This window comes from Mytilus galloprovincialis, chromosome 12, assembly GCF_965363235.1.
Source record: "Mytilus galloprovincialis chromosome 12, xbMytGall1.hap1.1, whole genome shotgun sequence".
NCBI classification, from domain to species: Eukaryota; Metazoa; Mollusca; class Bivalvia; order Mytilida; family Mytilidae; genus Mytilus; species Mytilus galloprovincialis.
In genome coordinates this window covers 78,368,754-78,384,549 of record NC_134849.1, presented here as the reverse complement: position 1 = coordinate 78,384,549, position 15,796 = coordinate 78,368,754, and the positions used below count along the sequence as shown (strand labels likewise).

Below are 15,796 nucleotides of genomic sequence, written 5' to 3'. Positions count from 1 at the left end.
TACATGAATACATATGGTTTAGGGGTGGGGATCTCAGCCATTTTCAAGTTCTCAAACAGGAGGGTTTGGGGTGACCTCAGGGACTCCCCATGTATTTCATTTGATTTGTTTTATTGTCTCATACATGAATATATATGGTTTAGTGGTTGGGATCTCGACCGTTTACAAGTTCTCAAACAGGAAGGGGTATGGTGAACCCAGGGACTTCCACTATATTGCATTTGATTTGTTTTATTGTCTCATACATGAAAACATATGATTTTCTTAGGGGTGGGGATCTCCACCATTTCCAAGTTCTCAACTAGGAAGGGGTGGGGTGACCCCAGGGACTCCCCTATATTTCATTTGATTTTTTTTTATTGTCCCATACATGAATATATATGGTTTAGGGGTGGGGATCTCTACCATTTCCACGTTCTCAAACAGGAGGGGGTGGGGGGACTAAAGGGACTCCCCATATATACCATTTCATTTTTTGTATTGTCCCATACATTTAATGTATATGGTTAAGGGGTGGGGATCTCAACTATTTACACGTTCTCAAACAGTAGGGGGTGGGGTGACACCAGGGACCCCCACAAATTATTTTTTTTTGATTTGTTTTATTGTCCCATACAAGTATATATATGGGTTAGGGGTCGGGATCTCGACCGTTTACAAGTTCTCAAACAGGAAGGGATATGGTGACCCAAATGACTCCCTCTATATTACATTTCTTTGTTTTATTGTCTTATACATGAATACATATGTTTTAGGGGTGGGGATCTCAACCATTTCCAAGTTCTCAAACAGGAAGGGGTTGGTGACCCCAGGACTCCCCATGTATTTCATTTGATTTGTTATATTTTCCCATACATGAATATATATGGTTAAGTGTGGGGATCTCGACTGTTTACAATTTTTAAAATAGGAGGGAGTGGGGTGACCCCAGGGACTCCCCTATTTTTCATTTGATTTGTTTTATTGTCCCATACATGAATATATATGGTTTAGGGGTGGGGATATCGACCATTTCCAAGTTCTCAAACAGGTGGAGGTAGGGGGACCCTAGGGACTCCCCATATATTCCATTTGATTGTTTGTACTGTCCCATACATGAATGTCTTTGGTTAAGGGGTGGGGATCTCGACCGTTTACAAATTATCAAACAGAAGGGGTGGGGTGACACCGGGGGCTCCCCCAAATTATTTTCATTTGATTTGTTTTATTGTCCCATACAAGTATACATATGGGTTAGGGGTTGGGATCATGATTGTTTACAAGATAAAAGCACATTTTCAAATTGAAGGGGGTTGGGACGATCCCCAGAGACTCATCCTATATTTTATTTGATTTGTTTTATTGTCCTGTTCTTATAACTGAAGAGTGCATGTGTCTATTATTACTGTTTTTGAGAAATAGACATTTGAAAATTTAAAAAAACAAAAGCTCATAGGGTTCTTCAGTTAAGGTAGCACAGTACAATTTTTTTTACTTCCAATCACTAACCTTTAAAATGGTGTAACTTTCTTATGAACGCATGCAAAATAATAAAAGAGGTATATATAGATAGATAAAAGATTAAACTTTTAAATGAATGCAATATTTTTAATATGCAATCATTATTAAATCAATTAATATGTAATTAGTGGCAAAATCTCGGTCAGTTCACTTGAACAAATTTAGCTCTTTCATTTAAACGAAATCTTTATCAACACATACATCATGGGCTTCAATGGGTGTCTCAAATTGTCCCTATGGTATTTCATTCTCTCTTAAATCTCTAATTAGTGTGAAGATCCTAACCACATAAAAGAAGATAATGTTTAATTAGGTGTAAAATGTGTTCTATACATTCTATCTGAAATCTGACACCCTTTTGTGGATAATGGCCATAGGAACAACATATAATAAAATCAATTCTCTAGGAATACCTATGAAAATCTAAATACATGTTTAGATTCAGCATATCAAAGAACCCCAAGAATTCAATTTTTGTTAAAATCAAACTAAGTTTTGGACCTCAATGTGAACCAATCTAAAAATCAGGCCCAAAATCCAAAAAATTAATACACGGTTAGATTCAGCATATCAAAGAACCCAATATATTTATTTTTTGTTGAAATCAAACAAAGTTTATTTTGGACCCCGATTTGGACCAACTTGAAAACTGGGCCCATATTTGAAAATCTAAATACATGTTTTAAAGATTCAGCATATCAAAGAATTCCAATAATTAATTTTTGATGAAATCAAACAAAGTTTAATTTGGTCCCTTTGGACCTCATTGTATACCAATTTAAAAACGGGGCCCAAAATCCAAAAAAATAATGAATGGTTAGATTCAGCATATTAAAGAACCCCAAGAATTCAAGAATAAAACCTCATTTAAATTGGTAAAGCTGATCAAATAGCTGTTAAGTTTCTATCTATCTTCCTTAGCTTTTGCTGAAAACACTTTAGAGGGCAAAAAAAATCCCCATTCAAGGGCAATCACTCCTATAAAGAGTGACAGTCAACTAACTATATCGGCAACATTTTACTTGTTAGTTAATCTTGTCTTGTTGATCATCTTTAATAATTTAGGTTTCTATATATCTATTATATTTTTTAAGATGTATGGCAAAAACACGAAAAATTGGTAAAAATCGGCATCAAAAGGCAAAAACTTAATAAAGAGTCAACTGACAATTTTGACATTGCTGATGTATTTGTAGATCCTTTCTTACTGATCATTTTTTACAATTTAAAGTTTCTCTCAGCTGTCAATTACAGTTTTCAAGATTTTTTTTTTTCAACACAAAAAAGAAAACAAATGGTAGAATTTGTCAAATAAGGTCAATAACTCACATAAGAAGTTGTCCGACAGATTTGACGTATATGGACAATTGGTAGAGCTCAACATACTGAACATGTTTGCTCCTGTCATATTTTCATTATAACAGTCTTCAAAATAAAAGACAACACTTGCATTTTACCCATATGTTCTATTTTTAGTCATGTCAGCCATCTTTGTTGGCAAGTGGGGTCATCAGACACATCTTTTAAATGAAATACCCAAATGATGACTGTGGTAAAGTTTGGTTAAATTTGTTCCAGTGGTTTCAGAGGAGAAGATTTTTGTAAATTCTAACGGACGCCAAGTGATTAGAAAAGCTAATAAAGAGCTGTGCCATGAGCACTTGATACGCCTGTCACCTTTTCAAAGAATAAAATTTAATCACTCCTCAATGTCATCAGAAATTTATAAAATAACTAAAGGGAGGTTACATCAATAAATATAAACCAGTCATCAAAGTTTCATGAAAACTGCTGAAAGCCCTTTTGAGTTATTGTCAGAAAACTGGAAAATCACCCTTTTTTAATGAATAAAATCCCATAACTCGGAAAGGTAAAATATAAAATATAAAAAAATTACAAGGTTTTGAAAACTGATCAAAGCATATTTGAGTTATTGTTACAAAACTGCCGCAACCTTTAATATGTGTACACCCTATCAACACCCTCTATATCTGTTTACCTCCTCTACACCCTCCTATATCTGTATACTCAATCCACAACCTCCTCTACCTATATACCCCATTCACACCCTCCTGTATCTGTACCAATCCACACCCACCTATATAAGTGTACCCATCCACACCCTCCTATATATGTATACCCTATCCACACCCTCCTATATCTGTATAACCCATCCTTACCCTCCTATATCTGTAAACCCTATCCACAACCTCCGATATCTGTATACCCAATCTACACCCTCTACCTTTATACCCCATTCACACCCTTTTACATTTGTAAACCTCATCTACACCCTCTTACATCTGTATACCCCATCCACACCCTCCTATGTCTGTATACACTATCCAAATTCTCCTATATATGTATAGCCCATCCGCTGTTGAGATTGTCGCTGGCACATATCATCCGTACTATTGTACTTGTCCATTTTGTGACGTCGCCATGGGTGGAAATACATAAGTTGTATATAAGTGTAATGGCTAAACAGTTGTCTTTACATACATTGCCTTAATTATCATCTATATATACACCCTCATATGTTTGAATAGCCCATACACATCCTCCTATAACTGTATACCCCATCCACACCCTCCTGTATCTGTATACCCCATCCATACCCACCTATATCTGTATACCCCATCCATACCCACCTATATCTGTATACCCCATGTACACCCTCCTATATCTGTATACCCCATCCACATCCTCATATATCTGTATACCCCATCCATACCCTCCTATATCTATATTCCCCATCCTTACCCTCCTATATTTGTACACCCAACCATACCCTCCTATATCTATATTCCCCATCCTTACCCTCCTATATATTTGTATACCCTATCTATACCCTCCTATATCTTTAAATTGTTATTTTACAGCATTTTATAGTTTTTAGTGTTATCACTGGTATTTTTTAAATAAGGACATAAATAAATTATGACAAAGATGTATCTCTGCCATTACACAGCTTGAATACACCCACCTATATCTTTATATTGTTCTTTTTCAGCATTTTTTGTATCTCTGCTACTAGACAGCTTGAATACAGGAATTTGAAGTAAAAATATAGTCTTAATAGGATCATCTCTTTCAAATTATTTTCAAAGTGCCAACACAATATAAAATTATTAAACAATTTTATTTCCTCCTTATTGAACATACAAATATTGTCTAGTAATTAGTCTTTGTTATAAATGTCATGACAACGGATTGGTGCAAGTTTTGTTTGACAATTTGTTTTTTTACACTGACTTTAATTACAGCCAGTATGATAGTCTATGTCTTTGTGTTTTATAGTTAAATTAAGCCATTCAAGTCTATATAACTTTTTCATATGTTACACGATCATATGACTTTTGACTTTAGCCTTGAAAAAATCAATTTACCCCAACAAATTGTATACATTATTTCAGTGATTCATTACTTTTTTTAAAATAGTTGGACACTGGTCATATACTATAAAATATTACCTGATGTGTTGTAACCAAGAGACTGGCGCCTCCTTGTTCTACCAGACATCTTGTGATCTGTAGATATCCCTCCTCAGCAGCACAATGTAAAGCTGTGTATCCACGGTTCTATAATATAACCAAATAACATGTAAATATTATGGACAATACTTTGTTATCAATATCAATAATATTCAACATATCCTACAACTGACATTAAAACTTTTCTGATAAACTGGACAATGTTGTGTAATAAATATAAACAAAATATATATCACATGAATCAGTGGTCAAAAATGAATAAAATGACCAGTCACACTTGTATTTATATTGTTTATAAACAATAAATAAACATGTTTTGTTGTGAAATGTCAAAACTTCCATTAAACCTGATATCTTAAAAAAATATTTTTTTCAAGAAATGTGTAAAATAATTATATCAATGGATTCAGTAGAACAAAACAAGCAAAATGAGACCCCACTTTATATGATTCTTACAAATATTTGTTCATTAAACCTGTATAATTAACAACAGGATTTAGTGTAGGTTCAGTATAATCATTCATTTTAATAAATTATTTTTTTTAAGAAACATGAAAAGGAGTAATATTTTATAATACAGAACAATAATATGAGTAAAATGAGACCCCACTTGATATAATTATTACAATTCATTAAACCTGTCTAATTAACAACATGATTTTGTGTAGATTAATAGTAATGTCATCAGACTAAGTAGATAACATACATCTGTGATGTCGATCTTAAATCCTTTATCAATGAGATGTCTACAGACCTCCAGGCGTCCATACCTGGCAGCCTTCATTAATGCTGTCTCTCCATCCTCCTGGAATAATACAACTGACATCAAAACTTGTCTGATAAACTGGACAATGTTGTGTAATAAATATAAACAAACTACATAAATCAGTGGTCAAAACTGAATAAAATGACCAGTCACACTTGTATTTATATTCTATATAAACAATAAATAAACATGTTTTGTTGTGAAATGTCAAAACTTCCATTAAACCTGATATCTTAAAAAAATATTTTTTTCAAGAAATGTGTAAAATAATTATATCAATGGATTCAGTAGAACAAAACAAATAAAATGAGGCCCCACTTTATATGATTCTTACAAATATTTGTTCATTAAAACTGTCTGATTAACAACATGATTTAGTGTAGATTCAGTATAATTGTTCATTTTAATAAAATATTTTTTTTAAGAAACATGAAAAGTAGTTATATTTTCTGATTCAGAACAATAATACGAGTAAAATGAGACCCCACTTGATATAATTATAACAAATATTTGTTCGTTAAAACTGTCTAATTAACAACATGATTTTGTGTAGATTAATAGTAATGTGATCAGACTAAGTAGATAACATACATCTGTGATGTCGATCTTACATCCTCTATCAATGAGGAGACGACAGATCTCCAGGAGTCCTCTACTGGCAGCATACATTAATGCTGTCCCTCCATATCTCTGGAATAATACAACTGACATCAAAACTTGTCTGATAAACTGGACAATATTGTGTAATTAATATAAACAAAATATATATCACATGAATCAGTGGTCAAAACTGAATAAAATGACCAGTCACACTTGTATTTATATTGTATATAAACAATAAATAAACATGTTTTGTTGTGAAATGTCAAAACTTCCATTAAACCTAATATCTTAAAAAAATATTTTTTTCAAGAAATGTGTAAAATAATTATATCAAAGGATTCAGTAGAACAAAACAAGTAAAATGAGACCCCACTTTATATGATTCTTACAAATATTTGTTCATTAAAACTGTCTAATTAACAACATGATTTAGTGTAGATTCAGTATAACTATTCATTTTATTAAAACAAAAATTTTAAGAAATATGAAAAGGAGTTATATTTTCTGATTCAGAACAATAATATGAGTAAAATGAGACCCAACTTTATATGATTATTACAAATATTTGTTCATTAATCCTGTCTAATTAACAACATGACTTAGTGTAGATTAATAGTAATGTGATCAGACTTAGTAGATAACATACTGCTGTGATGTCGATCTTACATCCTCTATCAATGAGGAGACGACAGATCTCCAGGTGTCCTTCCCTGGCAGCCTCCAATAATGCTGTCCATCCATGTCTCTGGAATAATACAACTGACATCAAAACTTGTCTGATAAACTGGACAATGTTGTGTAATAATAAATATAAACAAAATATATATCACATGAATCAGTTGTCAAAACTGAATAAAATGACCAGTCACACTTGTATTTATATTGATCATAAACAACAAATAAACAACATGTTTTTGTGTGAGATGTCAAAACTTTCATCAGAACTGTCATGTATTAATTTTTTTTAGTTTTTTTTTAAGAAATGAATTAAATATTTATATCAATGGATTCATTACAATTCTCTGAGTAAAATGACATCTCACTTTATAAAATCCTAACAAGTATTTGTTCATATAATTATTAAATCTGTCTGAGTAACATGATTCAGAATAATGATCAATTTTTTTAAAAAGTAACTTTTTCTAAGAAATATGAAAAATAGTTACATTTCCTGATTTAGCACGAGGAGACAAACAAAATGAGACCCCACTTTATATGATTCTTACAAATATTTGTTGTCCATTAAACCTGTCTAATTAACAACATAATTTTGTATATATTAAGGAATGTGGTCAAAGTGAAACAATAACATACATGTGTGATATTTGTTTTACACCCGCTGTAAAACCTTGGTGTAAAAAATGTTCTTGTTAATATTCAAAGTAAGAACTTTATCAACTATAATTCAAAACAAACAAAAACAATTAATGAGAGAAAAAAAATACCTTTACATACTTTTTTCTCTCATTTAAACTGTTAAATTAAAAACAGATTTTGATTTAATATCAAATTCAGTATAATGATATAAATATCAGTTTCCATACAGATATATTATCATATTATGTTCTGAAGTAACTTGTAGTTATGTGTTTTATACTGCGAATGTACAATCTGTTATGTTCTGAAGTAACTTGTAGTTATGTGTTTTATACCGCTAATGTACAATCTGTTATGTTCTGTAGTAACTCATAGTTTGTGTGTTTTATACTGCTGGTGTACAATCTGTTATGTTCTGAAGTAACTTGTAGTTGTGTGTTTTATACTGCGAATGTACAATCTGTTATGTTCTGAAGTAATTTGTAGTTATGTGTTTTATACTGCTAATGTACATTCTGTTGTGATCTGAAGTAACATGTAGGTATGTGTTTTATACTGCTAATGTACAATCTGTTATGTTCTGAAGTAACTTGTAGTTGTGTGTTTTATACTGCTAATGTACAATCTGTTGTGATCTGAAGTAACATGTAGGTATGTGTTTTATTCTGCTAATGTACAATCTGTTATGTTCTGAAGTAATTTGTTGTTGTGTGTTTTATATTTCTTATGTACAATTTGTTCTGTTCTGAATTAACTTGTGTGTTTTATACTGCTGGTGTACAATCTGTTATGTTCTGAAGTAATTTGTAGTTGTGTGTTTTATATTTCTTATGTACAATTTGTTCTGTTCTGAAGTAACTTGTGTGTTTTATACTGCTGGTGTACAATCTGTTATGTTCTGAAGTAATTTGTAGTTGTGTGTTTTATACTGTTAATAAATACAATCTGTTATGTTCTCAAGTAGCTTGTAGCGGTGTGTTTATACTGCTGATTGTGTACAATCTGTTATGTTCTGATTTTATACTGCTGATGTACAATCTGTTATGTTCTCAAGTAACCTGTGATTGGGTAATTTATACTGCTGATGTACAATCTGTTCTGTTCTGAAGTAACCTGTGATTGGGTGTTTTATACTGCTGGCATACAATCTGTTATGTTCTGAAGTAACTTGTAGTTGTGTGTTTTATACTGCTAATGTACAATCTGTTATGTTCTAGAGTAACTTGTAGTTGTGTGTTTTATACTGCTTATAAACAATATGTTATGTTCTGAAGTAACTTGTAGTTGTGTGTTTTTTACTGCTTATGTACAATTTGTCATGTTCTGAAGTAACTTGTAGTTGTTTGTTTTTTTACTGCTTATGTACAATTTGTTCTGTTCTGAAGTAACTTGTAGTTGTGTGTTTTATACTGCTGGTGTACAATTTGTTCTGTTCTGAAGTAATTTGTAGAACTTTGTTTGTTTTATTCTGCTTATGTACAATCTGTTATGTTCTGAAGCAACTTGTTTTTTTATTTTTTATACTTCTGTTATTATAGTTCTAAAGTAAATTGTTGTCGTGGGTTTATGTACAATATTCAACATTTTGAAGTTACTTGTAGTTTTCACTGTTTCACTGTGCTTTAATTTTAAGTAACATGTAGTTTTGTGTCTTTTTTTTTTGTTCATGTACCATAAAAGGCTGTATCTTCAAATGACTTTTCTATGAATTATTAAAATAAGGTAGTTTTGAATGTGACTATTTTACTTACAAATTGATAATCAATGTCTGCACCATTCTGTAGGCTTAATTTTAAGGCTTCTATATCTCCCTCCCAAGCAGCTGTAGTAAGTTTCTGTAAGTATAACATAGAAATTACATTTAATCTTGATAATCAATGTCTGCACCATTCTGTAAACATAATTTTAAGGCTTCTATATCTCTATTTCCAGCAGCTGCAGTAAGTTTCTGTAAGTAAACCATAATAAAAATATATTGTAATGAATGTCCTTACTGTTAAATTAGGTAATAACTATGTATTCTTCTGTTTAGCAATGACTACATAAATCAGTAGTATCCTTCCTTCAAATAACAGACAGAGAGGAATTCTTTTAATAGCATAAAATTGTTGGGATTTATGCATTTTATATTATCAAGAAAAACACCAAGAGTGCACACACTGAAATGTCTCGCCTTCTTTACTATCATTGATATTATGTTGATAGTCCTAAATAAAAAGCTTTATCACAACTGTCACATAAACCAAGAACCACTAAACATTGACCAATGAACCATGAAAATGAGGTCAAGGCATGTACAGCTAACAATTCTTCCAAACAACAGATATAGTTGACCTATTGCTTATAGTTTAAGAAAACCAGACCAAAACACAAAAACTTAACACTGAGCAATGAACTGTGAAAATGAGGTCAAGGTCAAATAAAACCTGTGGGATTGACATATACATCATAAAATATTTCCATACAACAAATATAGTTGACATATTGCATAAAGTTTTAAATAAAAAGACCAAAACTCAAAAACTGAACTTTGACCACTGAACCATGAAAATGTGGTCATGGTCAGATGACACCTGCCAGCTAGACATGTACACCTTACAATCATTCCATACACCAAATATGGAAGACCAATTGCATACAGTATAAGAAAAACAGACCAACGCACAAAACCTTACTGTAACCACTGAACCATGAAAATGAGTTCAAGGTCAGATGACACCTGCCAGTTGGACATATACACTTTACAGTCCTTCCATACACTGAATATACTAGATCTATTGCTTATAGTATCTGAGATATGGACCTGACCACCAAAACTTAACCTTGTTCACTGATTCATGAAATGAGGTCGAGGTCAAGTGAAAACTGTCTAACGGGCATGAAGACCTTGCAAGGTACACACATACCAAATATAGTAATCCTATTACTTATAATAAGAGAGAATTTAACATTACAAAAAAAATTTTTTTTATTGGAAATGAGGTTAAGGATATGGACATGTGACTGACGGAAACTTCATAACATGAGGCTTCTGTAACAAAATATGGTGCATCCAGGTCTTCAACCTTCTAAAACATGAAGCTTTTAAGACGTTAGCCGCCATCGAATCACTATCCCTATGTCGAGCTTTCTGCGACTTAAGTCGCAGACTCGACAAAATTGTTAACCTTCAAAAAAAATTTTTTTTATAGAATCATGGACTAGATTTGGCATATCCTTGATTTTTCTTTCTTGTAGTATTTTCTGGACTTTGACCTTTGTCCTTTTAAAGACAAGTAATACACTTAGTCCTTTAGTTGCCCCTACTTTTGTCCTTTTTTAAGACATGTAGTTGTGTTTTTCATTCACTAAGTCCTTTAATTGCCTTTTAAAGACATGTAGTTGTGTTCCATTCACTTAGTCCTTTAATTGCCCCTAGGTACTTTCTCATTCTTTTTCATATCAGCTAGTAGAAATCTCTCTATTAACTTACTTAAAGAGGTAGACTGAATAAATGTAGATGTGGGATATAATAAAGCAATGAGAATGTAACCTAACAAGACAAAAAGTGTGTTGCATCAGTCAGCTCTTTATACCATAAAATAGATTGGTCTTATTCAACTCACATGAACTTAACAATGGCAAGGGGAGATAACTTCTGTATTTTTTTTTATGTAGAAAAATTGTCCCAATATTTTTTTCAAATAACTCTACAGACCTACTAGTGCGGTGACAGAAGTGTAAAAAGTCGTCTAGATTGTGAGTTTAATCTCCCCAAATAACACACGGCTAAAAATGGTCTTAACTTAAAGACAAATATGTCTTCCTTAGTTTTTTCCCTGTCGTCAGAATTTCGTACGGTCGCATTTTTCTAAAAAGTCGTTTTAATGACTAGTAGTATATTGGAGAGTTTCAACCCCCCCTTTTCAAAATGAAAAATTGTGTATGTTTGCTGACATTTAACTGAAAAGATTTTTCCTGAAGCTATGTTTATATGTCAAAATAGTCTATTCAGTATTTCATTTTCTTATAATCTATTAAAATTGCGAAGTTTGGACTGTTTAAAATTGAGATAATTTTAATTGCAAATTCAGACACAAACTTTAGTTTGTTCTTCATAGTAGTAATAAAAATTATCCCATAATATTTTAAGCATATAGTATTTCATAAAACTAATCAGTGATAAAAATTTCGGAACCAAAATATGAAAAAAAACGTAAGAAATCAATGGAAAAGAATGGAATAAAAAACTTCAATTTCAACACGGAACTTAATCACTTGCCTTCCGTCACATTTTGTGTATTAGTCAGTAATTTGCTCTCAACTTATATATGATATTACTACCTTTTCGCTATTATATACACACATTTTCAATCAAAGTGCACTGATATATGATACATACTTTGTTCGTAGGTGTTTATATTCTATGTTTTTTTTGTTATAAAACATCAAATATACTTTGTCAGAAAAGTCTTATTGTAAAAACAAAATAAATGACGGATAATTTCAGTAAATATTCCGTGATATGTCAAGTCCGTTTCAACTGGCTCCATTAAGTCCAAAGAAAAGACAAAAGTTGTTAAGTTTTATTCAATGCTTAATATGCAAAGAAAAGAAAAAAAACTCGACTGAAATTTTGAGTAAATTTACCAGTATAGGGAAGTCGTTTTTTGTATCTGCATTGAATAAAAGATTAGATGAGGTGAATATCAAGATGCTTCATGCGATAGCTGTTAATTTGCAGAAGTCTGTGCAGGCAGTTTATAATCTTTCGTGCTACAAAAGTTATACAAGTAAATATAGTTGTTCCCCCTTTTAGAACAAGGAAGCTTCCATCCAATTTGATATTTAATGACGACATACAATTATCAGGCTGTTGTCCCTCAGTTTCGGGTATGTGTACACGGTTGAATGCAGTTGTTCAAATGGAGCGCTTGTATATTTTGTTCCAACAAAACATTTTTGAAAGATCAAAAACTACTCAAGTTTGAATCAGATGAGCGTATTAAGAATATTTGAACCGGGTCAGATAAAGTTAGAGTTGAAATAGTTTCCCGTCCATCTTTTAAACTTCAATCACTCTGTCATTTTGTTTGCGATACAAATTATTTGTCAAAAACGAAAAAAAAAATCCAAACCCGTGGAAGCAGATATCTCAGATCACGATACTGCTGTTACTAATTTTATTTTGGCTATTGACAACGATTTCATGGTCATTCCGTATGACACCGTTACTAGAAAAATATAGATCTTTTCTTCCAGCTGATTCTAATTTAAAATATTCTAATTGTAAAATGCATTATAAATTCATTGATTTCTATAGAAATTAAGTTGTCAAACAACTTCAACAACTTCAAGGCAAATATAACAATATTCTGTAGCAAAACAACTATTTAAGATGCCATATCAGCTGCTAGTCAATTGAAAACTGGCCTCAAAATCTTAATGTCAAATGTAATAGACACAAATAACGGACAGATATTTCATTGCGCTACAAGTGTACAATAGAAAAGACATCTCTACAAACTCTATAGAAGTATACCTAACTTCGGAAGAATTGTCTCTTTCTTCTCCAATTCAGTCAATGCCTTCGTCTTTATTGCAATTCATTTTATGGTAACTCGATGAAACTGCATATAGCCAAGACTATTCTTAGGAAATGGCACCAGAGAAATTGCGTAAATGCTAAGCAATTGTTGAGTCAACCGTTTGTGTCGCTATTTTTTTTACTCCTTTCATTTAGGATTGGCTTTACAAATGTACCAAGATTTTGGTTCGAAACACCTTGTTGAAACATTGAATGCCAATGGATTTATGCTTCTTTAAGTAAAGTGCGACGCTATCTTATGTGTTGCCAACAATGAAATTGAGCAAATTCTAGATAGTGTGTACGTCTCATGCATAATGTTTCCCCATCATCTTTGCAGACAAGCATATGGATGTCATCTTACCTCCATTTTAGATCTCTGTTAAATCTTGGATGAATTGAAAGGGATGGTTTGAAGCTGGTATTTTTTAGGAACAAATGTCTACGGACGTCCTACAATACCTTATCTGTACTTGTAAAGAAAAACTCAAAATAACGTGTTTGATTCGAGCAGAACCTGTCATGTGCAGACCTTGTGTAGAAATATTAAAACATGTATTGTGACGGTTGATGAAACAGAAGATGATGGAGATAACGGTTGATTAGGTATAAAGCTTGTTGCATTGATACACACGGTCCCAGACCCCGGGTAAGGGGAGTGTTGGCGAGTCCTTAAAAAATTAAATCCCCCCACATTCTGTTTGTATCTGTTTCAAGTCACGAGACGGTTATGCAGTGTTTGTCATTTGTTTCTATATACTGTATTTGTTTATTTCTTATTTATTTTGCACATTAATCAGATTGATAGATTTTTTGTTTATTTTACATTATTCATTTCGGGAATTGAAGACTATGCAGTATAAATTTTACTCATTGTTGAAGCCCGTACGGGACGTATTGGTAATTTATGTCTCATTTGGAGGGTTGCATCATTTGCAATCATATCACATCTTCTTTTTTTATATGGAATACTTTTGAAGTTTGTAGTGTATTGCAAGAAAAAAAGGGGGGATATAGGTACAAAACTTATAATGTAATAGATATTAACCAGAGTAAAATACACAACAGATAATACTATATGGAAACAGTAACAAAAGCAACGAGTTGTCTATAATAAAACCTGGAGTATCTGCAATTCAATTTGAGGTCATATTTGACTGTAGTGTTCTATTGCTTTGATTTGATACCTCACCCAATATGATAGTTTAAAAATAATTTGAAAGTATTGTCTTGCATGATACTTGATTTTTACATGAAATTGTAATTTTTCATATGGTTAAGGTGCTCTAAACATTTTATAGGTCGAAAACTTAATTTTTGAAGTTTTGTTTATAAAACGTCGTTTTAAGATTTCTTTGATAAAATAAATCTTAATGATTAAGGTTTATGTATAATAACAAACATTAATAAAGCCAAAACAGTATTATTTGTATTTACGTAGAGTTTAGAAATAGAAAAAAAAGTCAAAATTGAAAACCTCCCAAATTTTTAGATTTTTTCATATGACATGTATGACCTTTGACCTCAATTTAAAAAAATTGTGACCATATAAAGTCTTGACGACAGGCATATTATTATAGTACACGGTTTCCTCTTTCCAATGATATATTATATAGGTGTGTGTTCGGTGGGGAGATTAAATTCAAAAAAATCTACCTTCAGTCACCGCACTATACTTAGAGTTACAAATAAACAAGGATTCTGAAGGTACTACAAAAATAATACACTATCTCCCACCACTCACTTTTAGAATCTTTTTTTCACCTTGCACCTTGCTTTGTCCCAGTTTTGTATTTTTTTGTTTTTGGAATAAGTAGTTTGGTAGTTCACTTAGAATCCTACTAGTTTTTATCTCAAGTTATCACATACTTGTATCTAATTGTACACTAATAGGGAACAAAACTACAAATGACAAGAAGACTATTAAGTAAATCTTACCTGATTCCAACTTTCCATTATAGCCTAAAAATAGAAAAGAATAATTATAGTCAATATATACTGTTGAGTGTTAATTGAGGTATTTGTGTTATTGCCAATTGAAACATGACCACTATGAGTGGTAAAATACTGACCTAATATTTTCATCTTCTTATTTCATTCAAATAATATATAATAGCATTGAAACAGTAATTTATCTCAACTTTTCTGCACTATTTAAAGTTTAATAATGAACTGAACTCAAAACCTTAAAAATCTCATTACATACCTGAATGAGGTACAAATGTATTCTACAAACAGGGTGTGACTAAATGAGGTACAAATGTATTCTACAAACAGGGTGTGACTAAATGAGGTACAAATGTATTCTACAAGCAGGGTGTGACTTTTTCCATCAAACACCAGAACATCTATTGCACTTTCCCAGATCTAAAAATTTCAAAAGTTTTATTTACCAGCATTAAGACACACATAAAGAACAATATTAAATATCATATTGCAGCTTCTCAAAACACTGTCTACGATCAACTAGACCAGTCACATTAAATTCAATGATTTTTTATTCTGTATGTGCCTGTCCACAGCCAGGACCTATAACGTAGTGGATGTAGT

General features: G+C 31.8%; 2 protein-coding genes across 2 annotated transcripts in view; both read right to left on the bottom strand.

Moving 5' to 3' along the window:
* The window catches only part of LOC143054953 (uncharacterized), a 77,549-nt gene extending 71,763 nt beyond the window's left edge, over positions 1 to 5,786 (bottom strand). The window contains exons 1-2 of the mRNA XM_076228048.1: positions 5,701 to 5,786; positions 4,974 to 5,081 (exon numbers count right to left, since the gene is read on the bottom strand). Coding sequence (XP_076084163.1) covers positions 4,974 to 5,081; positions 5,701 to 5,778 — 186 coding nt within the window. The 5' untranslated portion in view covers positions 5,779 to 5,786. The remainder of the gene's footprint in view (positions 1 to 4,973; positions 5,082 to 5,700) is intronic.
* LOC143054951 (uncharacterized) overlaps positions 1 to 15,796 on the bottom strand; it is a 290,618-nt gene that overhangs the window by 260,457 nt on the left and 14,365 nt on the right. The window lies entirely within an intron of this gene.